The following is a 21,445-nucleotide window of genomic DNA, read 5'->3' on the forward strand; positions in this document are numbered from 1 at the left end:
GAGATTCTTAATTTCCATAAAATCATGGAAGAATAAAATGCAAATTATGCAACTTGGTCCTTTTTTGATAACTCTGTGACATAGGAATGTGGCCAGGGCTAACTTTTCACATGTTTAAAAATAAAAACAAAATCTTATTTCATAAATTGCCAGTATGAAGTGCATTATTTCCAAATAATGCTATAACTTCATGTTTTTATTAAAGGATGCTTCTTTTTTAACTAATTGAGCAATATGTTTACTTTTTCATTTTAGAGGATTTCCAATGCATTGAAAGTGTTGAAACTGATCAAATAGAACAGAAAAACCTCCATCAGAATCTTCTACCAATTAAAGTCAACAGGTCTTTGAGAATAAATTGTTAGGAGCCTGCTGCTCTATTTCCCATTTCTTGTCAGAATTACTGCTTGGCTTTTATGCTTCTCTAAATGCATGGAATAATGTGTAAATTCATATGAAACCATCAGTTTCTCTCACTAGGGATGGATGGACCAATCAAAATCTGGTTCATGTAATTTTGCACGTGTTCATAATGAAGTCTATTCCATCCTGTTTCTGAATTAAATGTTCACTTTTCTAAAAAAAAAAAAAAAAAAAATCTGCATGAAATTATCTGCCTAAGGGTTGCCTTTTAATGTAATTTACCTTCTTATTTTTTTTCTTTATAAGTAATAGACATTCCAAATGGCTAGAAAACCTGAGTGCTGGTCCAACTGTACACACTGAAAATGGGACCACAAATGCCAAAAGCAATGGGGCATGAAGATTTTATTATTATTATTATTATTATTATTATTATTTATTTATTTATATAGCACCATCAATGTACATGGTGCTGTACAGAGTAAAACAGTAAATAGCAAGGCCCTGCCGCATAGGCTTACAATCTAATAAAATCATAATAAAACCCCTCTCTGAGACACTGGACTGGTTCACACAATTATCTAAGCCATGTTGGCCTGTGGTGGATGCTGGTAGCCATTTTAAATAATCAAGCCATAGCTGGAGTTTGTTGTGTCTTTTGAACTGAAGGTTTAACACTTCTTGTATAACCCAACAACAGATCATGAGTTATGCCCACAATCCCCAGGTTTGGATGACATAATAAGCCATGGCTATTATGGCTTAAATATAACCCAATGCCCAGCGCATGTCAGCATGCACTGGAGCTCACCATGGCTTTTTTTCTTTGTACGGAAATAATATATCACCCCTATGGACCCATCTACACAGATTGCTGATATTCACTTTTGTGTCTATACACACACGTGCACGCACACACACACACGTCTCAATAGGACTAACTAGGACTCAACTTCATAGGATTGAAATATGACAGAAGAAATCTCCAAGGTCTTCGTTTATTTCCTTACCTTCATTCTACACTATTTATATTGCCACAATTCCTAATTCACAAATATTTTTTCACGCCTGTGGCAATTCATTCCACATGCTGTTAGACGTTCTACAATAATATTTTTAACCTAGAAATGAATAGTGGATGTTTTCTACGAATTTAATCATATGCCATTAATGCCCCAGAACGTATCTGTCAATGTTTACTGCTTAGTAATGCAATATGGCTCTGACTACTGCATCACCATACTAAGGCCTGATCCAAAAAGAGTTTGATGGCTATTCACAGCACTTTTGTGTTCCAATCAGGGCTTCCTTGTTTCTTTTTCTGACTGCAAATTTATGTACTGCAGGCCAGTCTCAAAAGCAGGAGCTCTTTTCAAAGCTCTTTGGGAACTTGTTGATAAAGCTCAGCCCCACATTCATCTCTGATCATCTTGCAGCCACATCTGCTTACCTATTTTCTGTTCCCCTTTTGCTGCCTAGAATTTTCTGATGCCTTTAGCCAGAAGGGATCTTTACATTTTTAGCCTTCTCTACCTTGAGTGCTCAGGGCACATAGTATCACCCACTGCAGCAAATGGACAAGTGCCACTTTGTATCATTTTTGACAGGACCTTTGGGCAAGCACCCTATAGCTGCCAACTTCCTGCCTTCTGTAGCAGCAGCAGCAGCAGCAGCAGCAGCAGCAGTTTCTCTCTTCTGTACAGGCTAAGAGTCTTTCTGGTTTATACAAGATGGACTGGGAGAGTAGTTGTTAAGAACAACATACATGGGAAAGCGGGAGCGCAAGGGGAGTTTAATACTATCTCTTATGAAACTCAGTTATGGGAATCTAAACAGATTGTAATCACACACTATATTTGTTACATTTGAAACTAGCATAAAGCCAAGGTATTATGTACTTGAATTCTAAAAAACCCCACCAGCCACTGCAATAGAAAGTTAATTATGCAAGTGAACAATTACAAAAACAAGTTTTCTCTATGGAAATCTACCATTATTTGAAAATGTTAATTGAAATTTGACAGGAGAAATCTCCAAGGACTTGGTCTATTTCCTCACCTTCATTCTACACTATTTAAATGCTACATTTCTTAATTCACAAAACCCAAGCAGGACCCCCTAAGCTATCTTGCATTCCTATTAGAAGTCCATAGGGCTGCAGCATAATCTGCGTAATTAATGAACTCCATCTGTGGAATACTAAATGAAACAGAGAATGGGACTGAATACAAATGAGATACTTATCACAAAACCAAGTCCAAACAGCTTCTACAAATACGAATTTCGATGGGGAAATAATTAAAACCTAAATAGCTGCCAATCTATATTTAAAAAATGTGCGGCAGTTCTTCTATGTTTTAATTCTCATTACAAGCAACTGCACTTCCATAGAAGCCACATCATCACTATTAACAGAACATTACTGCATTGCAAGCCCAACTAAAAAGGATTCCTAAAATAGCCATACAATTATTTAGGGACATATTCTACTCAATTTGCTTGTACAGCTGCTGATCCCCTCTTTCCCATTCTACACATACAACTCTGCCTCTCTCTCTTCTAGCCTTAGAGAACCAGGATGATCACGGGTCTGGAGACAAAGCCCTATGAAGAGAGACTGAAACAACTGGGCATGTTTAGCCTGGAGAAGAGAAGACTGAGGGGAGACATGATAGCCCTCTTCAAATACTTAAAAAGTTGTCACACAGAGGAGGGCCAGGATCTCTTCTCAATCCTCCCAGAGTGCAGGACACGGAATAAGGGGCTCAAGTTAAAGGAAGCCAGATTCCAGCTGGACATCAGGAAAAACTTCCTGACTGTTAGAGCAGTACGACAATGGAACCAGTTACCTAGGGAGGTTGTGGGCTCTCCCACACTAGAGGCATTCAAGAGGCAGCTGTACAACCATCTGTCAGGGATGCTTTAGGGTGGATTCCTGCATTGAGCAGGGGGTTGGACTTGATGGCCTTATAGGCCCCTTCCAACTCTACTATTCTATGATTCTATGTTAAAGAGACAGAACGGTGTATGCAGCCATCATAGTACTTCATTAATGCAGTGCAGATCTTTACAACCAGTATGCAAGTATGCAAGGATATCCAAAGAGAGCCTCCTGTCTGTGGCAGGTACAGTTTGCTACCTGGATGCTTGTCCACTAACTATTACCAGAAGGCTAGCTGTGTTAGTTTGTTGCAGAAATGCTGGCAAAAAGTATTGCAACACCTTCAAGACAAACAAATTTATTATGGACTAGAGTTTACTTCACCAGAGGCATGAAGTGTGCAGGGTTATATATAAATGGATGAAGTTGGGGGAGGGATTTGTGAATAGAAGTGAAAACAATATTGAAACGCAGTAGTAGTAGAACGGAGAGAACTATATAGTAATTCATTAATGTCTATGACAACTGGCTTAAAGCCAATAAGTGGTGTTTCAGTATGTATTTGTATGTGTACACACACATTTAAACACACACATGCAGGTATAATTGCCTACTGAGGATAACATTTTGTGCATCAAATGAAGTGACCTTAATGCTACAAAGACATGCCACCATTATTAATTTTTCATCTTTAAGGTGCTATATTTTTGTTGTTTCTGTGAACATTTAATATGTGTGGATATTTATGTATCTATATATACAGTCGTGTGAAAAAGAATTATTTTACATATCAGGACATAATAACAATCATCTGTTCCTTAGCAGGTCTAAAAATTAGGTAAATACAACCTCAGATGAACAACAACACATGACATATTACACCATGTCATGATTTATTTAACAGAAATAAAGCCAAAATGGAGAAACCATGTGTGAAAAAGTAAGTACACCCTTACTGCTTCCATAGGAATTAAGATGCTAAGTAGCAGACAGGTGCTGCTAATCAAATGCCTGTGATTAATTGATCAGTAAGTATGACCACCTCTATAAAAGCCAAAGTTTTTTCAGTTTGCTGGTCTGGAGCATCCAGGTGTGTGTTAACACAATGCCAAAGAGGAAAGACATCAGCAATGATCTTAGAGAAGCAATTGCTGCTGCCCATCAATCTGGGAAGGGTTATAAGGCCATTTCCAAACAATTTAAAGAACATCATTCTACAGTGAGAAAGATTATTCAAAAGTGGAAAACATTCAAGACTGTTGCCAATCTTCCCAGGAGAGGACGTCCCAGCAAAATCACCCCAAGGTCAGACCATGCAATGCTCAGAGAAATTGCAAAAAACCCAAGAGTTACATCTCAGACTCTACAGGCCTCAGTGAGCATGTTAAATGTGAAAGTTCATGACAATACAATTAGAAAAAGACTGAACAAGTATGGTTTGTTTGGAAGGGTTGCCAGGAGAAAACCTCTTCTCTCTAAAAAGAACGTGGCAGCATGGCTTAGGTTTGCAAAGTTGCATCTGAACAAACCACAAGACTTCTGGAACAATGTCCTTTGGACAGACGAGACCAAAGTGGAGAAGTTTGGCCATAATGCACAGCGCCACGTTTGGTGAAAACCAAACACAGCTTATCAGCACAAACACCTCATACCAACTGTCAAGCACAGTGGTGGAGGGATGATGATTTGGGCTTGTTTTGCAGCCACAGGACCTGGGAACCTTGCAGTCATTGAGTCGACCATGAACTCCTCTGTATACCAAAGTATTCTAGAGTCAAATGTGAGGCCATCTGTCCGACAGCTAAAGCTTGGCCAAAATTGGGTCATGCAACAGGACAATGATCCCAAGCACACCAGCAAATCTACAACAGAATGGCTGAAAAAGAAAAGAATCAAGGTGGTTCAATGGCCCAGTCAAGGTCCATACCTCAATCCGATTGAAATGTTGTGGCGGGACCTTAAGAGAGCTGTGCATAAACAAATGCCCTCAAACCTCAATGAACTGAAGCAACATTGTAAAGAGGAGTGGGCCAAAATTCCTCCACAACAATGTGAGAGACTGATAAAGTAATACAAAAAACTATTACTTCAAGTTATTGCTGCTAAAGGTGGTTCTACAAGCTATTGAATCATAAGGTGTACTTACTTTTTCACACATGGCTTCTCCATTTTGGCTTTATTTCTGTTAAATAAATCATGACACGGTGCAATATGTCATGTGTTGTTGTTCATCTGAGGTTGTATTTACCTAATTTTTAGACCTGCTAAGGAACAGATGATTGTTATTATGTCCTGATATGTAAAATCATACAATTCCAAGAGGGTGTACTTTCTTTTTCACACGACTGTATGTGCATATGTATTATATACACACAGAGAGATATGTACATGCATATACATATTTTTCTCACACTAAGCATTTGTTTTATTTCTATTTCCCCCTTTCCTTCCTCCAATATATTCCTATCAATACACATTCCTTTGTCTATGAGAAAGATGTGCAGTAGAGCAAAGACAATTAATTGCAAATGATTTTTCTGCCTAAGTGTATATATTCATATGGATCTTTTTGTAATTGCAGGAAGAGTTGCATGCAATCTGCAGCCTCCAGTTGTTGTAACTAGAAAAGGTTGTCTTCAGTCCATCAGATATGAACAACCTCTTGAAGGAGTCTTGTTCACTGACAACTATACCAAGTTTGTTTCTTTCCTAAGAACTCTAGTTTTTCCGCTTAAAAGACCTATAAGGGCACACTCCTATTCATGTTTAGATTGGGGGGGGACCCTACAACTCCCAAAATTCCTCAGGTGAACCTTCCTGAGAAGGCAATTCAAAAGACTAAATATCTCTGCCACAAGTCACCTTACTTCAGGTGGTATGAAGCAGGGCCTCTGAGGCAATCTCAGCAGCAACATAAATTTTTTTTAAACAAGAATGGCATAGCTGGGATTGAGTTTGGCTTTTTTAAAAAACAACAACAACAACACAGTTCTCCAGGCTCTGGGCTGAATACATGGAATCCCATCCAGCCTCCTCCTCATTCACTGAAATGTTAGGTGTCATTCATGAGAGTTTAATGAATACGTTGAAGCACCCTCATGTACAAGGTACCTCTAGAATTGATGGGATTTTAATATATTACACATTATAAGAATTGCACCCTACTCAGCTCAGAAAATTTCATGGTTGAGTCCCATTTGCTGGGAAGAGCAGCTAAGGAAGGAGGATCTGAACAAATGTTCACTAGGAATTTCCTTGGACTTATCCAGAAAGTTCTACCAAGTGCAGTTCATGGTGGCGATCTCTTTACAGTGTAATTAGCTGATTTTGCTTACAAATTTTAAGGGGTGAAAAATAGTTATTTAATTACCACCATCCACACTTGCCAACTCTGCAAAATGTTTTCTTTAATGCTACACTCTATACATTTTTAAGCTTAAATTGTCAACCCCTGTAGGATTACCAAATAGCTTTGAATTATCTCTCTTCAATTAATGTTTCATTCCCTGGAGTAAGTTCATTAAAAATCCTATCATTGCAATTAGCAAATTACTCATTGCTTATCTTATTATAGAATTTAATTGCTTACTGCAGCCAGTGAAATTTGGTAGCACTCAGTAAGTGCAATTTAGAAACTTTTAATATGCCCTGCTTCAGCATACTAACAATTTGTTTGTGAAAATGTATTCATTACCACAATCTGCTGTTGGTTGCCCTATTCTCCCCTTGTCCCCCAAACAGTAATTCCATTATATATTTATCCATTGTAATAGTAAAAAGATAAGAGGCTTACATGACTGAATCATGTTAAATTCCTGACCTTTATAGAATTCTGTACATTCACTACAGGGAGTTAAAATCAGATTTGGTCTTAAGTGGTACCTTTACACATTATGACACAACATAATACAACATTTCACTTGCCCTGCTTTGGTAATTCTACTTAACCTTTAAACAGTAATTCTGCACCATTTAGTTCTGTTCTTTCTTGTTTTTTAACCTCCAAACATTAATTTTTGTTTTCTGGTAGGCTAATTTGATAAAACTATATTGGGTAAGAAATCTAGACTCTAACTGTAAAACCAGCAAGCAATTTATGGTGAATCTCTTTGCTATTATGTTTCATGAATGTATTATTTTAACAACTCTACAGAATTATTAAGCAGCACTAACAGCAACCACCCATACTAAAGTTGCATAATGCCTTGTACTAGCATCTCAGAGAAGCTTTGCAGCTAAGGAAGAGCTACACAAAGTAAGAATTCAAAAAATGGGGGAAATGCAACTATCCTCAAATCAAGACAGTCACTGAATCTAACATTTGCTACAGACAAACAGAGCAATAAACCAAACTATCCTTAATCAGTTCTTAGGTTAACTTTGGGTTGTTTAACCCATGAATAACCCATGGTTCCAGGTTCACATGAACAGATCCAGTATGAGAAGGTAAATCAGAGGGTGAGGAGATGTGATTCTGCCTTTCTCAACACACTTATATTTATGTAGTGTTTCCTGCCATAGTTTTCACATTCTTCTGATAAGATAAAAGAACATTTCCTCCATTCACCCAACTGTCAACACACCCAGCAGGATAGGGATGGGAATGATTCTAGAGAGCAATTCCACTAGAATAGGGATGGGAGTGATTGGAGGGAGAGTGGGCAGGGACCTCTGCTCTAATGAGGAAGTTTCTGGACCTTTGTGCGGGGCTGGGGTGGAAGCAGGGGGGATAAGGTTGCCTTAATTATCTGTGCCCCTCCTGGAAGTTCTAGCAATTCCTGCTGAGAGATGGAATCAAAAGGGAGCAGAAAACAACCAGTATTTTGTATGAACAAAGAGGCTGAATGCTTTAGGTGTAAAAATAAGAAGAATCCCTTAGTGAACACCTTTGGGTTTCTACTTGAGCATATGGAAACCCAATACGTAATGTCCATGGACTATTGACTACTCACACTCCACTGAACTTCTATTTATTATTAGCATAATGACATTTGGAGAACAGCCACCATCTTTGTAAGCTAGCTGAGTTTGTTTGCAGCATTTGCATTTAATAAGATTGCCCATGACAAAAAATGCCCAATCTCTGGTAAGTGTTAGGCTTAAATAAACAAGTTTCACTTGGGCACCTCTGAGAACTCATTCTCTTCTTGCTTTCTGTTCATCCTGGGTGCCTCCCTTTTGGGCTTTTTTTTATCATTTATATACCACCTTATCTGCTAAAAAGCCATCAAAGTGGTATACAATCATTTAAAGCAATATAGCTGAAAAACAATAAAACAAGGACATTAAAAATGATAAAATGATTTATACTGGCAGTGCACAAGTAACAGCTAGAAAGAAATGGTAAAAAGCAAACATGTTACCTGTTAGGGACTAATGTACAGTCAATGTCTGGCCTTTTCGTTTTGGGAATGGCATAAAGAGGATATCGGTCCCCATGGCGAATCAGCACATGAAGAGAAATCAGCTTAAAATAATGAGGTGCATGACCTAAAAAATAAAAATTGCTATTATGAATCAATCAGTTTTAGAACTTTAATTCAATCCATGTTCATAATAACCCATACATTCAGCCACATGCAAAAAATAGACAAAGTGACTGGTCCAAGATTATACACATTGCTCTGATATGTATGCCACAATTAAATTCTACATGGATTGAAAGATACAAACACTAAATTAACAGTAATGGGTCTCGCAGGTATTGTGTTCACTGTATTGGCTTCTTTGCCACAAATAAATATTGATGTTACTTAAATCTCCCTTCCCTTCTCTGTCCTGTTTTCTTAGAAAATTACTAAGTTAATCATGCATCTCAATGACAGGTTTTATAATTCACCTGTCCATGATGCTGCAAGCATATTTTAGGCAGTTTATTAAGATTTATCAGTTCAGTGCCAAGAAAATAGGGTACTGATAAACAATATAAAGTTATTTCAGAAATTGTCTTTTTTCAATTGCAGCAGCATTTGCATTGGAAAAGAATGTGACGAGACTCTGATCATTTCTCATAACATTGCTGAGCCTCCAAACTATTGTGCATTTGGCTCCCGGATGTGGTCTGCAAATGTGGTTTGGAGACTAGGCACAAATCATAGCTTAGCAATTCAGATTTAGTAACAAATATGCTTCATGCTATGTAATCATTTAAAGAACCTAAAAAGCAGCCCTACCAGATCAGACCAAATGGTCTATCTAGTTCAGTTTTCTAATTCCAAAACTGACCAGTAAGTGACTTTGGAAATGCACATGTAGGACAGGGGGCAATAGCTCTTCGCTGCTGTTCATCCCCAGCAATTGGTATTTAGTAAAGATGGGTGAGAATGTTGTTCTGTTTGCATTTTGGTGCAAACTTACTTCATTTTCACTACCCAGACTTCTCCATCAACTAGAACGCAGTTGTGCTCTGAAAACTGAACATTTCTGAACATTAAAATCATCTTTGCCAATTAAAAAATGCACCCTAAACTGTGTGCATTGGGAGGCGGGAAAGTATGCACTATTTACTATGGGGAAAGTGTGTATATTTGAAAAAGTCCATGCAAAATATTGGGGGAATCAAGTCCCACCCTCTGCTCATGCAAGAAATCCAAAGAGAGAGCATCCACAGCAGATGGGTATCCAGCTTCTGCTTGAAGGCTTTCATCAAGCAAGAGAGCTAACAAACTTTCTAGGTAACAGATTCCATTGTCAAATCATGCGAAGTACTGGCTCCCCTCTATTCAGCACTGGTTAGGACTCATCTTGAGTATTCAAGTTGGGATGCAGACAAGCTGGAGGGGGTTCAGAGGAGGGTAATGATCAGGAAACAAAGCTCTATGAGAAGAGACTGAAAGAACTGGGCATGTTTAGCCTTGAGAAGAAAGGATTGAAGGGAAACATGATAGCACTCTTCAGATACTTGAAAGGTTGTCACACAAAGGAGGGACAGGTTCTCTTCTCAATCATCCCAGAATGCAGGACACGGAATAAACGCCTCCTAAAAAACTACTTCACTCAGATTTTCCCTGGACGGTAAGATTTGATTTTATATTGCACTTTTACCTTTTAACGTTTAATTTGTTGCATACTTATTGTATTTTTATGGTTTCTGTGCACTGCCCGGACAGCTTCAGCTATCGGGCAGTATAAAAATGTAATAAATAAACAAAACAAAACAAAATAAATAAATAAATAAATAAATGGTTCAAGTTACAGGAAGCCAGATTCCAGTTGGACATCAGGAAAAACTTCCTGATTGTTAGAGCAGTACAACAATGGAACCAATTACCTAGGGAGGCGGTGGGCTCTCCCACACTAGAGTCATTCAGGAGGCAGCTGGACAGGCATCTGTCAGGGATGCTTTAAGGTGGATTCCTGCACTGAGCAGGGAGTTGGACTTGATGGCCCTTCCAACTCTACTAATCTATGATTCTATGCTCTTACCATTAAGACGTTTCCCTTAATGTACAACCAAAATTTATCCTATACCTTAGATGTTTTAAATTCAGTCCTGCCCTTTGGAGCAGCAGAGGACAACTGACTACATGAGACCTTTTGCCACCTTGAAGGAGATTGCAGCAGGTCATGAAAATGTGTGTATGGGGGGGAGGGGGCTGGCAGTAGACCTGCCACAGAAAGGAGCAGCACCAAAGGGGGGTTGCCCCTTTGGGGGTGAATGATGAAGACCATTCTGACTGTTGGGACCCAAGGAAGAAGGGAATGGCCTGCCTGTGCATTTGCCTGCTTGTTGTACATACAGTGTTATTATGCCTAGAATTACTGCCTACTGGCAGGAGAGATGTGTTTTTAAAAGGTTCAGAGAGGTGGAAGGATACAGAAAGCAGTCGCTGAAACTGTAGAGAGCAGAGGGAGATATGGTATCAAGCTGGGTTGTTATGGGTGTGGAGAGCACAATAGGGTGTTGGATGCCCCCAAGCTGTCTCCCATATTAGAGAGCCTGAGTAGCCAGGGTGACAGTCGCCCTGGGCTGAAGGTACTGCTGCTGCTGAATGCTGGGTCAGTGAAATGTGAAACAAACAGCCATCCAGGACTTGTTAAGTGTGCTGATCTGGCCTTTATCACAGAGACCTGGTTGAGAAAGGCTGGGCAAATCAATCTCTCCCAGCTTTGCACACCTGGGCTCTCCATGTTGCAGCAGGCAAGACCTGGGAGTGGAATTTCAGCGTTTTATCCCTCTGTCCAGGTTCCCCATCCTGCAGTCTTCCATTTTTGAATATACGTATCTGAAAGGTGGGTGTTTAGGACAAAACAGGGATTCTATTGGTCTACTGCCCCATCCTGCTACCCAATGGTTTCCCATCCTGAGCTAGCTGAGGTGGTCTTGAGATTAATACTGAAGTCTCCTCGGCTTGTTGTACTAGATTTCAACAAACAATCTGAGGCCACCTTGTGACAAGTGTGTCAAGACTTCATGACTTCCATGGCAAAAATGTGTCTGTCCTAATTAATATCTAGCCTTCCTGGTGTATAAAAGCAGCAGGGGCAAGGGGGGGGGAGAATTTGCTGAGAGGGTAAGGGTAGCGGTGAACATCTCTTTACAGCAACGTGTGGTTCCATCCTGCCTAAAAAAATGGTGGTAAGACCTCTGTGTTTTGTTTTTGTTTGTTTGTTGTTGTTGTTTTAAAAAACTTCCCTGAACCCAACTCTATTGAATAGTTTCTGGTCCATCTCCAATATTGCATACTTGGGCAAGATGGTGGAGCATGTGGTGGGTTCTCAGCTCAAGAGATTTCTAAATGAGGCAGATTATCTAGATCCACTTCAATGTGGCTTCAGGCCTGGTTATGGGAGAGAGACTGGTTTGGTTGTCTTGGTGGACAATCTACATCAGGAACTGAATGTTTGCGCAGTTGAGGCTAGCGTGCCGACTGCATTCATTCCTAGAGATGGCCATGGTCATGCATGCCTTAGTTACATTCCATTTGAACTACTGTAACATATTCTACATGTGGCTGCCTTTGAAAACAGTTCACAAACTCCAGCTGGTACAGAACCTTACAGCTAGACTGTTGACCAGGGTTGTTTACAGGGAACATGTGACTCCCTTGTTACAACAGCTTCACTGGCTACTGGCTTATTTCTGGACACAATTCAAAGCACTGTTTATTACCTATAAAGCCCTATTTGGCTTAGGACCAGACTACATAAACAAACACCTTCTCCTATATGAATCTGTCCAGGTCTTAAGATCTTTGGAAGAGGCCCATACCACCACCTTCAGAAGTGTGTTTGTTGGTGACATTAGAACAGCCAATATGGCACAGATTAGAAAAGGAACAAACAAAATCAACAGGACACCAACGTGATTAAACTAGCAGGGTCAAATAAACTATAAAAAGCAAGAGAACTTCCTTACTCACATGGAAAAAATCTAAATTGACACAAACTCTGGCAAATGTAATTATAAGACAAGCAAAAAAACAAACCACAAACATTTCTTTAAACTCATCAGAAACACGAAACCAGCCAGTTAGAAGGTCAGACCTTTAGAAGTGAAAAGAGTAACAAAGAGGCCAGGAAGACTACAAAGAAGCTAATGATTTATTTATTTATTTTGCATCTGTCCACTGAAGGAGCTGTTGGGCAAATAGCTACACCTGAACCAGTTTTTCCTGGAGAAGGTGTCTGAAGAACTTTATTAAACAGCGATAACAACAGATGAATTTCTATGACTAAGTGACAAGTTAAGCATTACCAAATCACTGGGTACAGATGACATAAAACTGAACTATGTATTGTTGACTTTCTAAAGTAAATATTCAATTTGTCACTAAATATCAGCCTGCTCAAGGGGAGGGTTGAGTTTTGAATTTTTTAAATTACTATTTCAACTTTATTGTATTTGGTAATTTTCTGAGAGCACTCTGTATTGGGAAAGCTAGAATTTAAAGATGGAACACCATTGATTACATAGAAATAAGACAGACGTGAACAAAATAATATCATTACCTTCCATACTGCGTTCAGGTACGTTGGGAATATTACAGTAAAACTGTGCTTCATAAATGGGATCTATGGCAGGCGGTTCTGTCAGTGGATTAGGCATTATTCTTTTTCGATTCTTGGAATTCAGACCATCTTCTTTAACCGGATTAACAGGGATCAAGTGTACTAAAAATATGAATAAACAATATTCATGGTAGGTTGGTTTTGCTGGATTATTTTAATGTTATATCATTTATTAGAATAACTCAAAGCACATAAATAAATATAAATAACCCTGATTCTTGTTATAAAATCTATTTCAACCAGTGATTCTACTTGTATTCATCTAGTAATTTCTCGACATTTTACTATACTACATATGGTAAAAATTACATATGGTTAAAATTACAGAACTATGAAATACATAACATACAGTACTGAAATGATAGAAAAATAGGAGCATGTGTTGCAATGATCTGTGAACTGAGCAATAAACGTATTGTAGTAGTAATTTCTCAATGTCTTTCAAGAAGAGTGCCAATCGAACAAGTCTTTAGTAAAAAATCCTACTTATACTAAAAATACAAGATTGTAATTAAAAATTGGTTGAACTGCTATCTACAATTGCACTGATTATTTCTTGAAGCTACTTTAGTCCTTCATAAAAAGAATATCCTTCAACGTTTCCTTAATTGTAGCTTCTATTTGCTCAGTTTCTCCCAGACAAAATCTATTTGATCTTGTTCCTCTAACAGAAGATATTCATAAAGCACACACTTACACACACACACAATCTTTTTGAGGACATTCCTATTATACACAGCATATCATAAGACATGCAACATAACAAGGGTAGAAATCAGTAACAAGGACAAAACAGACACATGCAGAATCTCCACTATCCACATCCTGTCCCCCACAAATTCCCCCCCCACTAGAATATTTAAGACTGCTGTTTTCAGCGGTGCACTTCAAACTATCTGTATATTTCAAAACATATCTTGTATTTCTCCCCATCTATTCCACAGCCTTATAATAATAATTAAAAACATGCTAGGTAATAGGCTACACATTCTAGAAAAGTCACATAAAAATTTCTGCGCTTTTAACAATAAATGTTCATATATCAATATTAAGAATATACACACTACAGCAGATAGGATAAAAAGAAACCCTCTTCTGAAGAAGGAAAGACCCAATGCAAGAAACCAAATCAATGTTAGAAATGGTTGGATTTTATTATCTCTAGCTCTTCAATATATTTTCAGTGGACTGCAAAATGTTAAAATAAAATATATTTTCTTTTTGTTTGGAGCATTGGTATTAGAATAGCAAGCATTACAAAATAAACAAAAGAAAAGTGCTGCAGCAAAATCACCAAGTTCAGACCATCATAAGCATTTACCTAGAATTAGAAGGAAAGAAAGCAAATCCATTTCCCTTTTTCTTTTTCCTTTAGAACCCCAAAGAATACCCAAAGAGTATGTAACGAGAGTGGCCATTTTAGCTGGAATTTTTTTCTGAATGTTAGCCTTAAACACAGACAGTTCTTTCAGCTCCATGCAACCAAACTATTTAGAACTGTTTTCACTGACATGGGAAGTAGGTCATACAGCCAACAATTTTTTTTAAAAAAAAGGTTACGTGGCAAATTTTCTTCACCTTGAAAAACAAGATACACACACTATGAACTATTCAAAGTTAATTACCCCTCTTCTCACAAAAAAGGGGTACTGTGATCTCTAAAATCTTTAAAATAGTTGTCACGTAAAGTACAACATACAAGTAAGGGACTGATAAATATGGAAACACAGCAAAAGGCTGAAATATGTTGTATAAGGAGAGGGTGAAAACATGGAATGGTTAAGAAAATCCACTGACATGTACAAAAACCAGCTTGGAAGAGGCAGTTAAGTTGCATGTGGAGTTGTTAGTGTATAATTTTGCCAATCCATAAGCAAGGAAACGAACTGCAAGAAATCTTGCCATCTGCAATGCCTATTTAAGAGATGCTGCCTTCGTAGACCCATTTTTAAGGTGATATCTTCATGATTGTTTAACATCTTCCATGTTGATTGTAAGTATAATATAACATACAACTTTAAGTCTTGCAGTTAGTACTAGTTATGGAGTATGGTCAGCTCCAAACTCACACTATGCTCCTGAAAGAGTATGAGCATTAGGGAAAACCTATTTGTGCATATGGACTACATAGCACATTTCATTAGGGTGTGCCCCCAGGGATTTTTTTTAAGGGTAAATATTTATTGAATATTTAATCATAAAGAACTTTATTTTCATTCATCAAACCAACTAAAGAAACTTATTAGTCTGGCAGGAGGCGAGAGGGAATTACTCACTTTCCAATTGGAGTGAAGGAGGGGATATCACACTTTCCCGCCCTCCCTGCTTCAATCAAGGCCTTTCCCACCTACATGCCCCCCCACACAGATTGGAGCAGTAGGGGGTGGAAAAGCAGGTCAGTCTTTCCCCACAACACTAATGGCCCTGACTGGGCTTGGATCAGAGAAAGGGAAAGGGGGGGTTGCGGAAGAGCGTTTTCCATCCAGGGCCTCTGGAAATGGCCCCCTCCCCTGTGCCCTCTCCCTCCGCAATCTCCTCCCCCCCTTCCTTGCACACCCATTGCCCAAGAAAGATACAGCCACTGAAAGCAGGCATCACGCCTTTTCTCGCCTTCCGAGTCCCGACCCTGCCTGCCCACTGCCAGGCAACTTACTTTCCCACTGTGTGCCTGTCCAGCGAGTGGTGCCTTTCAAGGGCCTGTTTCAGACACACTCACACAAGACCTGCTCAGGCTGCCTTATCCAGAAGAAGCGCAGGGCAAAGCAAAGACCCCTTGTGCCCTTCCGCGAGCCAGGTCCTTGGGAATAAGAGGGCTTCCTTGTGAGGAGACATGCCCAGGGGAGGGCAGCAGCGGTGTGTGGCTGGGAAGCCCCCTGACTCACTTCAGGCCTCTCTGTGGGATAGCCACAGCTTCCCATCTCCGCTTTCCCATCTGCAGCACAAAAGATGGGGAAGAGAGCACTGGGCATTTCTTGGTGGCACCCCTGGGACAGAGCCATCCTCGGCCCCCTGTTGCTCCCATGGTCCCGATAGGCCAAAGTCCAGTGAGAAGGAAACGTCCCTCTTGCCCACCCACTCAGCATCCTTTGCCAGGGTGGCTGTTTGAGGTACCAGGCCCATGGCAGCAGGAGGTAAAGGCATGCTGGCAGGTATGGGAGCAGGAGGTGCTGCACATGGTTTAATTTTGGAAAGCGCTCAGGCTATCGCCAATGGGAGCAGTGGGGGTGGGTGGGAAAGTGGAGCCCCCTGAAGATATTAGGGTGTGCCTGGGCACCCTAGGCACACTCCATGCACATGCCTATGGTGGACTACAACCAGATATTATGTAGCCTATCACTACATTGTTTCAAAGGCTGGATAAACCTAAACTCTCTTAAATGTTATCATTACAAAGCTGAAAAGGGAATCCCAGCAAATATTAACTGAATATTGTAGTCTGTATTCATTAGAATAGTGAGAAACACAAGATATGGACAATATATTATTATGTCAGATAGTAACACAGCATACTCTTCTCGGAACAGCTGCATAATTTTTAATTCCACCTCCAGTATGGCTTCTACATAATTCCTACCTAATATATTAAACCTTATTTAGCCCATATTGACAAACTGAAAACAAACAAATCACTAAGTCCAGATGGTATCCATCAGAGAGTTCTTAAAGAACTCAAAGTGAAATTACTGATCTTCTAACAAAAATATGTTACATGTCCCTAACATTGACCTCTGTACCAGAAGACTGGAAAGCTGCCAATGTAATGCTCATTTTTAAGAAGTGACCTGGGAATTTGCAGACTAGCTAGCTTAACATCTGTTCCACGTAAATTGGTCGAAAGCATTATTACATATAAAATTGTCAAGCATATTGAAGGACAAATTTCGCTGAAAAATAATCAACATGATTTCTGCAAAGTTAAGTCCTATTTAAATGTTAATAAGCACATAGATTTGGACTTTTAATTGGCTTTTGACAAAAAAATTCACCAAAGACTTGTGAGCAAATTTAGCAGCCATGAGATAAGAGGATCAGTGTTAGATAAGTGTTAAAGAAAGAAAGTAAATAATAGGACTAAATGGTCAATTCTCGCAATGGAGTGATGTAAACAGTGGATTTGCAAGGATCTAAAATTCTTCATAAATGATCAGGAGTTTAGGATGAACAATGAGGTGACAGTTTGCTGATGACACCAAATTATTTAGGGTAGCAAAAATAAATATGGACAATGAACAACTCCAAAAGCGTGTTTCCAAACTGGGGAAATGAGCATCAAAATAGCAAATGTGATTCAATGTAAGTAAATGTAAAGTGTTAATACATTGGAGCAAAGAATACATGTATGCTGATGGGGTCTGAGCTGGTGATGACCAACCATGAAAAGGCTCTTGGGAGTTATAGTTGATAGCTCAATGAAAACATCAACCCAATGCATAGTGTCTGTGAAAAAGGGGGACACCATTCAGGGGATCATAAGGAAATGAATGAAAAATAAAACTGCCAGTATGCAAATCTATGGTGCAACCAGACTTGGAATTAGGCATGTTTAAGATATTTGTTTCAGTTCATTCTTGATCAGGATTTACCTAGTTCACACCTTCTAAATTAAACAGAGAATGTGATTGTTTGAGCAAGTTATGAAATTTATGAGATTGCAGAGTAAATTATTACTAGTAAAACAAATACCTATAGTTACACATTTGAGAGTATATTGAACAGACATTCTTAACAAAACAGTGCTTTTAGGCAACAAATGTATACTAATAGCTTTAAATAGAGGCCTTTAACTTTACAGTAACTAGTTACAAATACCGCAATATTATGACAACATAAAAGTGCTTCTGTATTGTAGCAAAATCAAAAAATTCTGATATCGTCTGTAAAAATAAAAAATACAATTATATTAAAACTAAATCATCAACATCTTTCAGGAGTTTGAAAAGCAGCTTTGTAATCCTATCCTTAAGCAACTAGCACTGTTGCTGACAGTCTAGTATTAATAATTTGTACATGCTCGAGTATTCTTATTCTTAGAATATTTCTAGACAGTTTTGAGTAAAACATTCCTAGAAAGCTTTCTGTATTTCTAGCTAAAATCATTCAATTCCTGCATGATTTATCTGTTTCTGAAATATGAAGCAGCCTAAAGAGAATGATGGTCCATCTAGTCCAATGTGGTCTATTCTGCCTGGTGGGCTTATTTCCCAAACCTAAGAGAGGGCTGTTTGACAACCATACCAAGATCCTTTTAACTGGAGATGTCAGGGATTGAATGCTGGACTTTCTGCATGCAAAGCATGAACTCTGCTTTCTGCCAGGCATGGGAATAGCCAAAGAACTGTCCACTTATACTCCATTCCCTGGCTAATGGATAGACACACGCATCACATTCTGAGTTTTCTGCAGGCACTGTTCATGTACTTCAAGATCTGATGTAGGACATCAGATTTTCTAAAATGGAAAACTTCCCAAGAGATGTTTCAGTGCTTTATTTTTCCATGGAGGAAAAAATCCATTTCCTAAGTTCGTTTGCCAAACTATATTTCCCAAATGCAAATATAGTATTTCTTGTAATTAATGTTTTTCAGATTTTTCATCCATAGGAAGTATGTAAGAGAATACAAATATGTCAATGATATATATATATATATGTGTGTGTGTGTGTGAGAGAGAGAGAGAGAGAGAGAGAGAGAGAGAAATGGAATTAATAAGTAGTGACAAGCAAAACTGAAGGTGCTCCAACAGCCTCAGGCCTTTGCTAGACCTACCAGAAATTCTGCGCTGGATGAGGGGAGACCCCACGATGCAAGTATCATGGGATGTTGCCCTAGTCTACACGTCAGGCACGACGAGCTCAAGGAGAGACCCATCGTGTCCGCCATATTTTTTTTTTAAAGGAACGGAGCACATGAACGCTCATGCGCCAAGGTAAGTGGGTTGGTTTTTTTTTTAAAAGGGTTTCTCCGCTCCCCCCACCCTGCCCCTGATGGGCGCAGCTCCCGGCTCCATGGCTTTTCTCATGTGGAGCCAGGAAAAGCTAAGAAAATGGGCCACACGTTCGCGGTCTCAGGCCAAGACCGCAGGAAAAAGCGGGCCCAAAGGGGTAGGCTATATCCCGGGGCCAGGTAGGGTTTATCCCTGCCTGAGCTCGGGATCCCCTCTGTGTCATCTGGACGCACAGGGATGATCCCGGGTATCACCCCGGGATATAGCCAGGTCTAACAAAGGCCTCAGTGGAAGAGAGTTGAACTCTGTTAAAATAGATGAGTGGTTTTCAACGTATCATGCACAATTCTTTGAGTTGCTAAAATTAATCAGTGCAACCTTCTCCAGCCTGATGTCTCCCATGCTTAGTGAAGGATGCTAGGAGTTGTAATCCAGCATATCTGTAGGGCACCAGGTTGGGGAAGGCTGAATTGGTGCATCAACAGTCTTCATTACCTTTGTTTCTTTCTCACATTTAAATTAGGGAAATACAATGGCGAGAACCCATTAGGATTGTCACATATTTCCAACCTGAAATGTTTAGATCTTAATCTAACCCCTTAATCCTAGATAAATAGATAACCTGACTAAACAAATGACAAACTCAATTGTTTTTCAATATTGAATGAGTCAACATTCAATATCAATGTGAAAAGGTATATGAACTTTAGATTCAGTACTGGTGGCACCCCCCTGAACAGCAATGACTTCCAGGTAAGTGTTCCCTGTAATAGTTGGTCAGTCTTTCACATTGGTTTGAGGAATTTTGGCCCATTCCTCCCTATAGAAATGCTTCAACTCAGTGACATTTGAGGGCTTCCATGCATGAACAGCTCGCTTCAGGTGCTGCCACAATATTTCGACTTTGACTAGGGCAGGATCTACACTACTGCTTTAAAGCGCTTTATAACAGTTTTGACAACTGTTTGGGCCCAGGACACACTCCATATACAGTTGTCAAAACTGATATAAAGTGCTTTAAAGCAGTAGTGTAGATCTGGCATAGGTCATTCTAAAACATGGAATTTCTTCTTCCATAGACATTCCTTTGTAGATGTGCTTGTACGTTTAGGATCACTGTCTTGTTGCATGTCCAACTTCCTATTCTGCTCACAGACGGATGGCCTGACATTCCCCCCTAGAATATTCTGATACACTGCAGAATTCACATTTGAGTCAATGATGGCAAGCCGTTCAGTTCCTGAGGCAGCAAAGCAAGCCCAAACTATCACATTCCCACCACCACATTTGATGGTTAGGGTGACATTCTTTTGTTTGAACTCGCCAAATATGTTTCTCATTGAGGCCCAAAAGTTCAACCTTTGATTTGTCTGTCCAGAGAACATGGTTCCAGAAGACTTGGGGACTTCTTTTTGTAAACCGCCCAGAGAGCTTCAGCTATGGGGCAGTATATAAAATTAATAAATAATAAATAATCATCTATGTGATCTTTAGTGAACTTCAGATGAGAAGCAATGTTCTTTTTAGATAGCAGCAGTTTCCTCCTGGCTATCCTCCCATGAACACCATTTTTCAAGTGCAAATTGAATATGATCTGATGCAAACAGAAAAAAATCCAATACAAACGGCCCTATGCAAATAAGCCTAATTTGCACTGGAAATTTTTCCAATTTGGCACCGTGGGCTGGCACCTTCTTGAAAATATTATTCTGGGTTGGCACTAAGTGGCTCTTTAGGTACCTGATTCCATATCTATGGCAGCCTTTTCCCACAAGGGAGAAAGAGGAACAAGTGGGATCTGGGAGATGGCAAGGAGCCAGGTAACACCATGGGGAGGATATAGCCCAAAGTGCATATGGGATTGAGAAGAAAAGGCTGTAGCAAAAAGAAAAAAAGAGAAAAGGATGAAGACAAAGATCCAGTGGCTCCCATCGACCTCACCATACCCAATGAAGTTTCACAGGCCTTCTGCTGGTTAAGGATACAGAAGAGAAAGAGACAAGATAGAAAGTGATTTTTTCAAATAGACACAAGTAAATCTAATGTTTTACACTAATACATGGTTGCTGCTTTTTGAAGTTCAAAGTCAAAAAGTTATTATCATTTATATTGAGATCTATTCATAAAAAACATAGCCAGACAGAGGAATAACAATTTTCATCGAACAAACATGTCTTATGGAATAAAGAATTATGCTTAGCACAGGAACTACTGAACCACTTTCCAGCCAATTGTGTTTAATTACCT

General features: G+C 39.3%; 1 protein-coding gene across 1 annotated transcript in view; it reads right to left on the reverse strand.

The window, feature by feature from the left end:
* PXYLP1 (2-phosphoxylose phosphatase 1) overlaps nt 1-21,445 on the reverse strand; it is a 74,967-nt gene that overhangs the window by 13,175 nt on the left and 40,347 nt on the right. The window contains exons 3-4 of the mRNA XM_063132229.1: nt 13,196-13,357; nt 8,608-8,734 (exon numbers count right to left, since the gene is read on the reverse strand). Of these exons, the coding sequence (XP_062988299.1) occupies nt 8,608-8,734; nt 13,196-13,357 (289 nt within the window). The remainder of the gene's footprint in view (nt 1-8,607; nt 8,735-13,195; nt 13,358-21,445) is intronic.

The sequence above is a fragment of the Elgaria multicarinata genome, chromosome 8 (genome assembly GCF_023053635.1).
Source record: "Elgaria multicarinata webbii isolate HBS135686 ecotype San Diego chromosome 8, rElgMul1.1.pri, whole genome shotgun sequence".
NCBI lineage: Eukaryota > Metazoa > Chordata > Lepidosauria > Squamata > Anguidae > Elgaria > Elgaria multicarinata.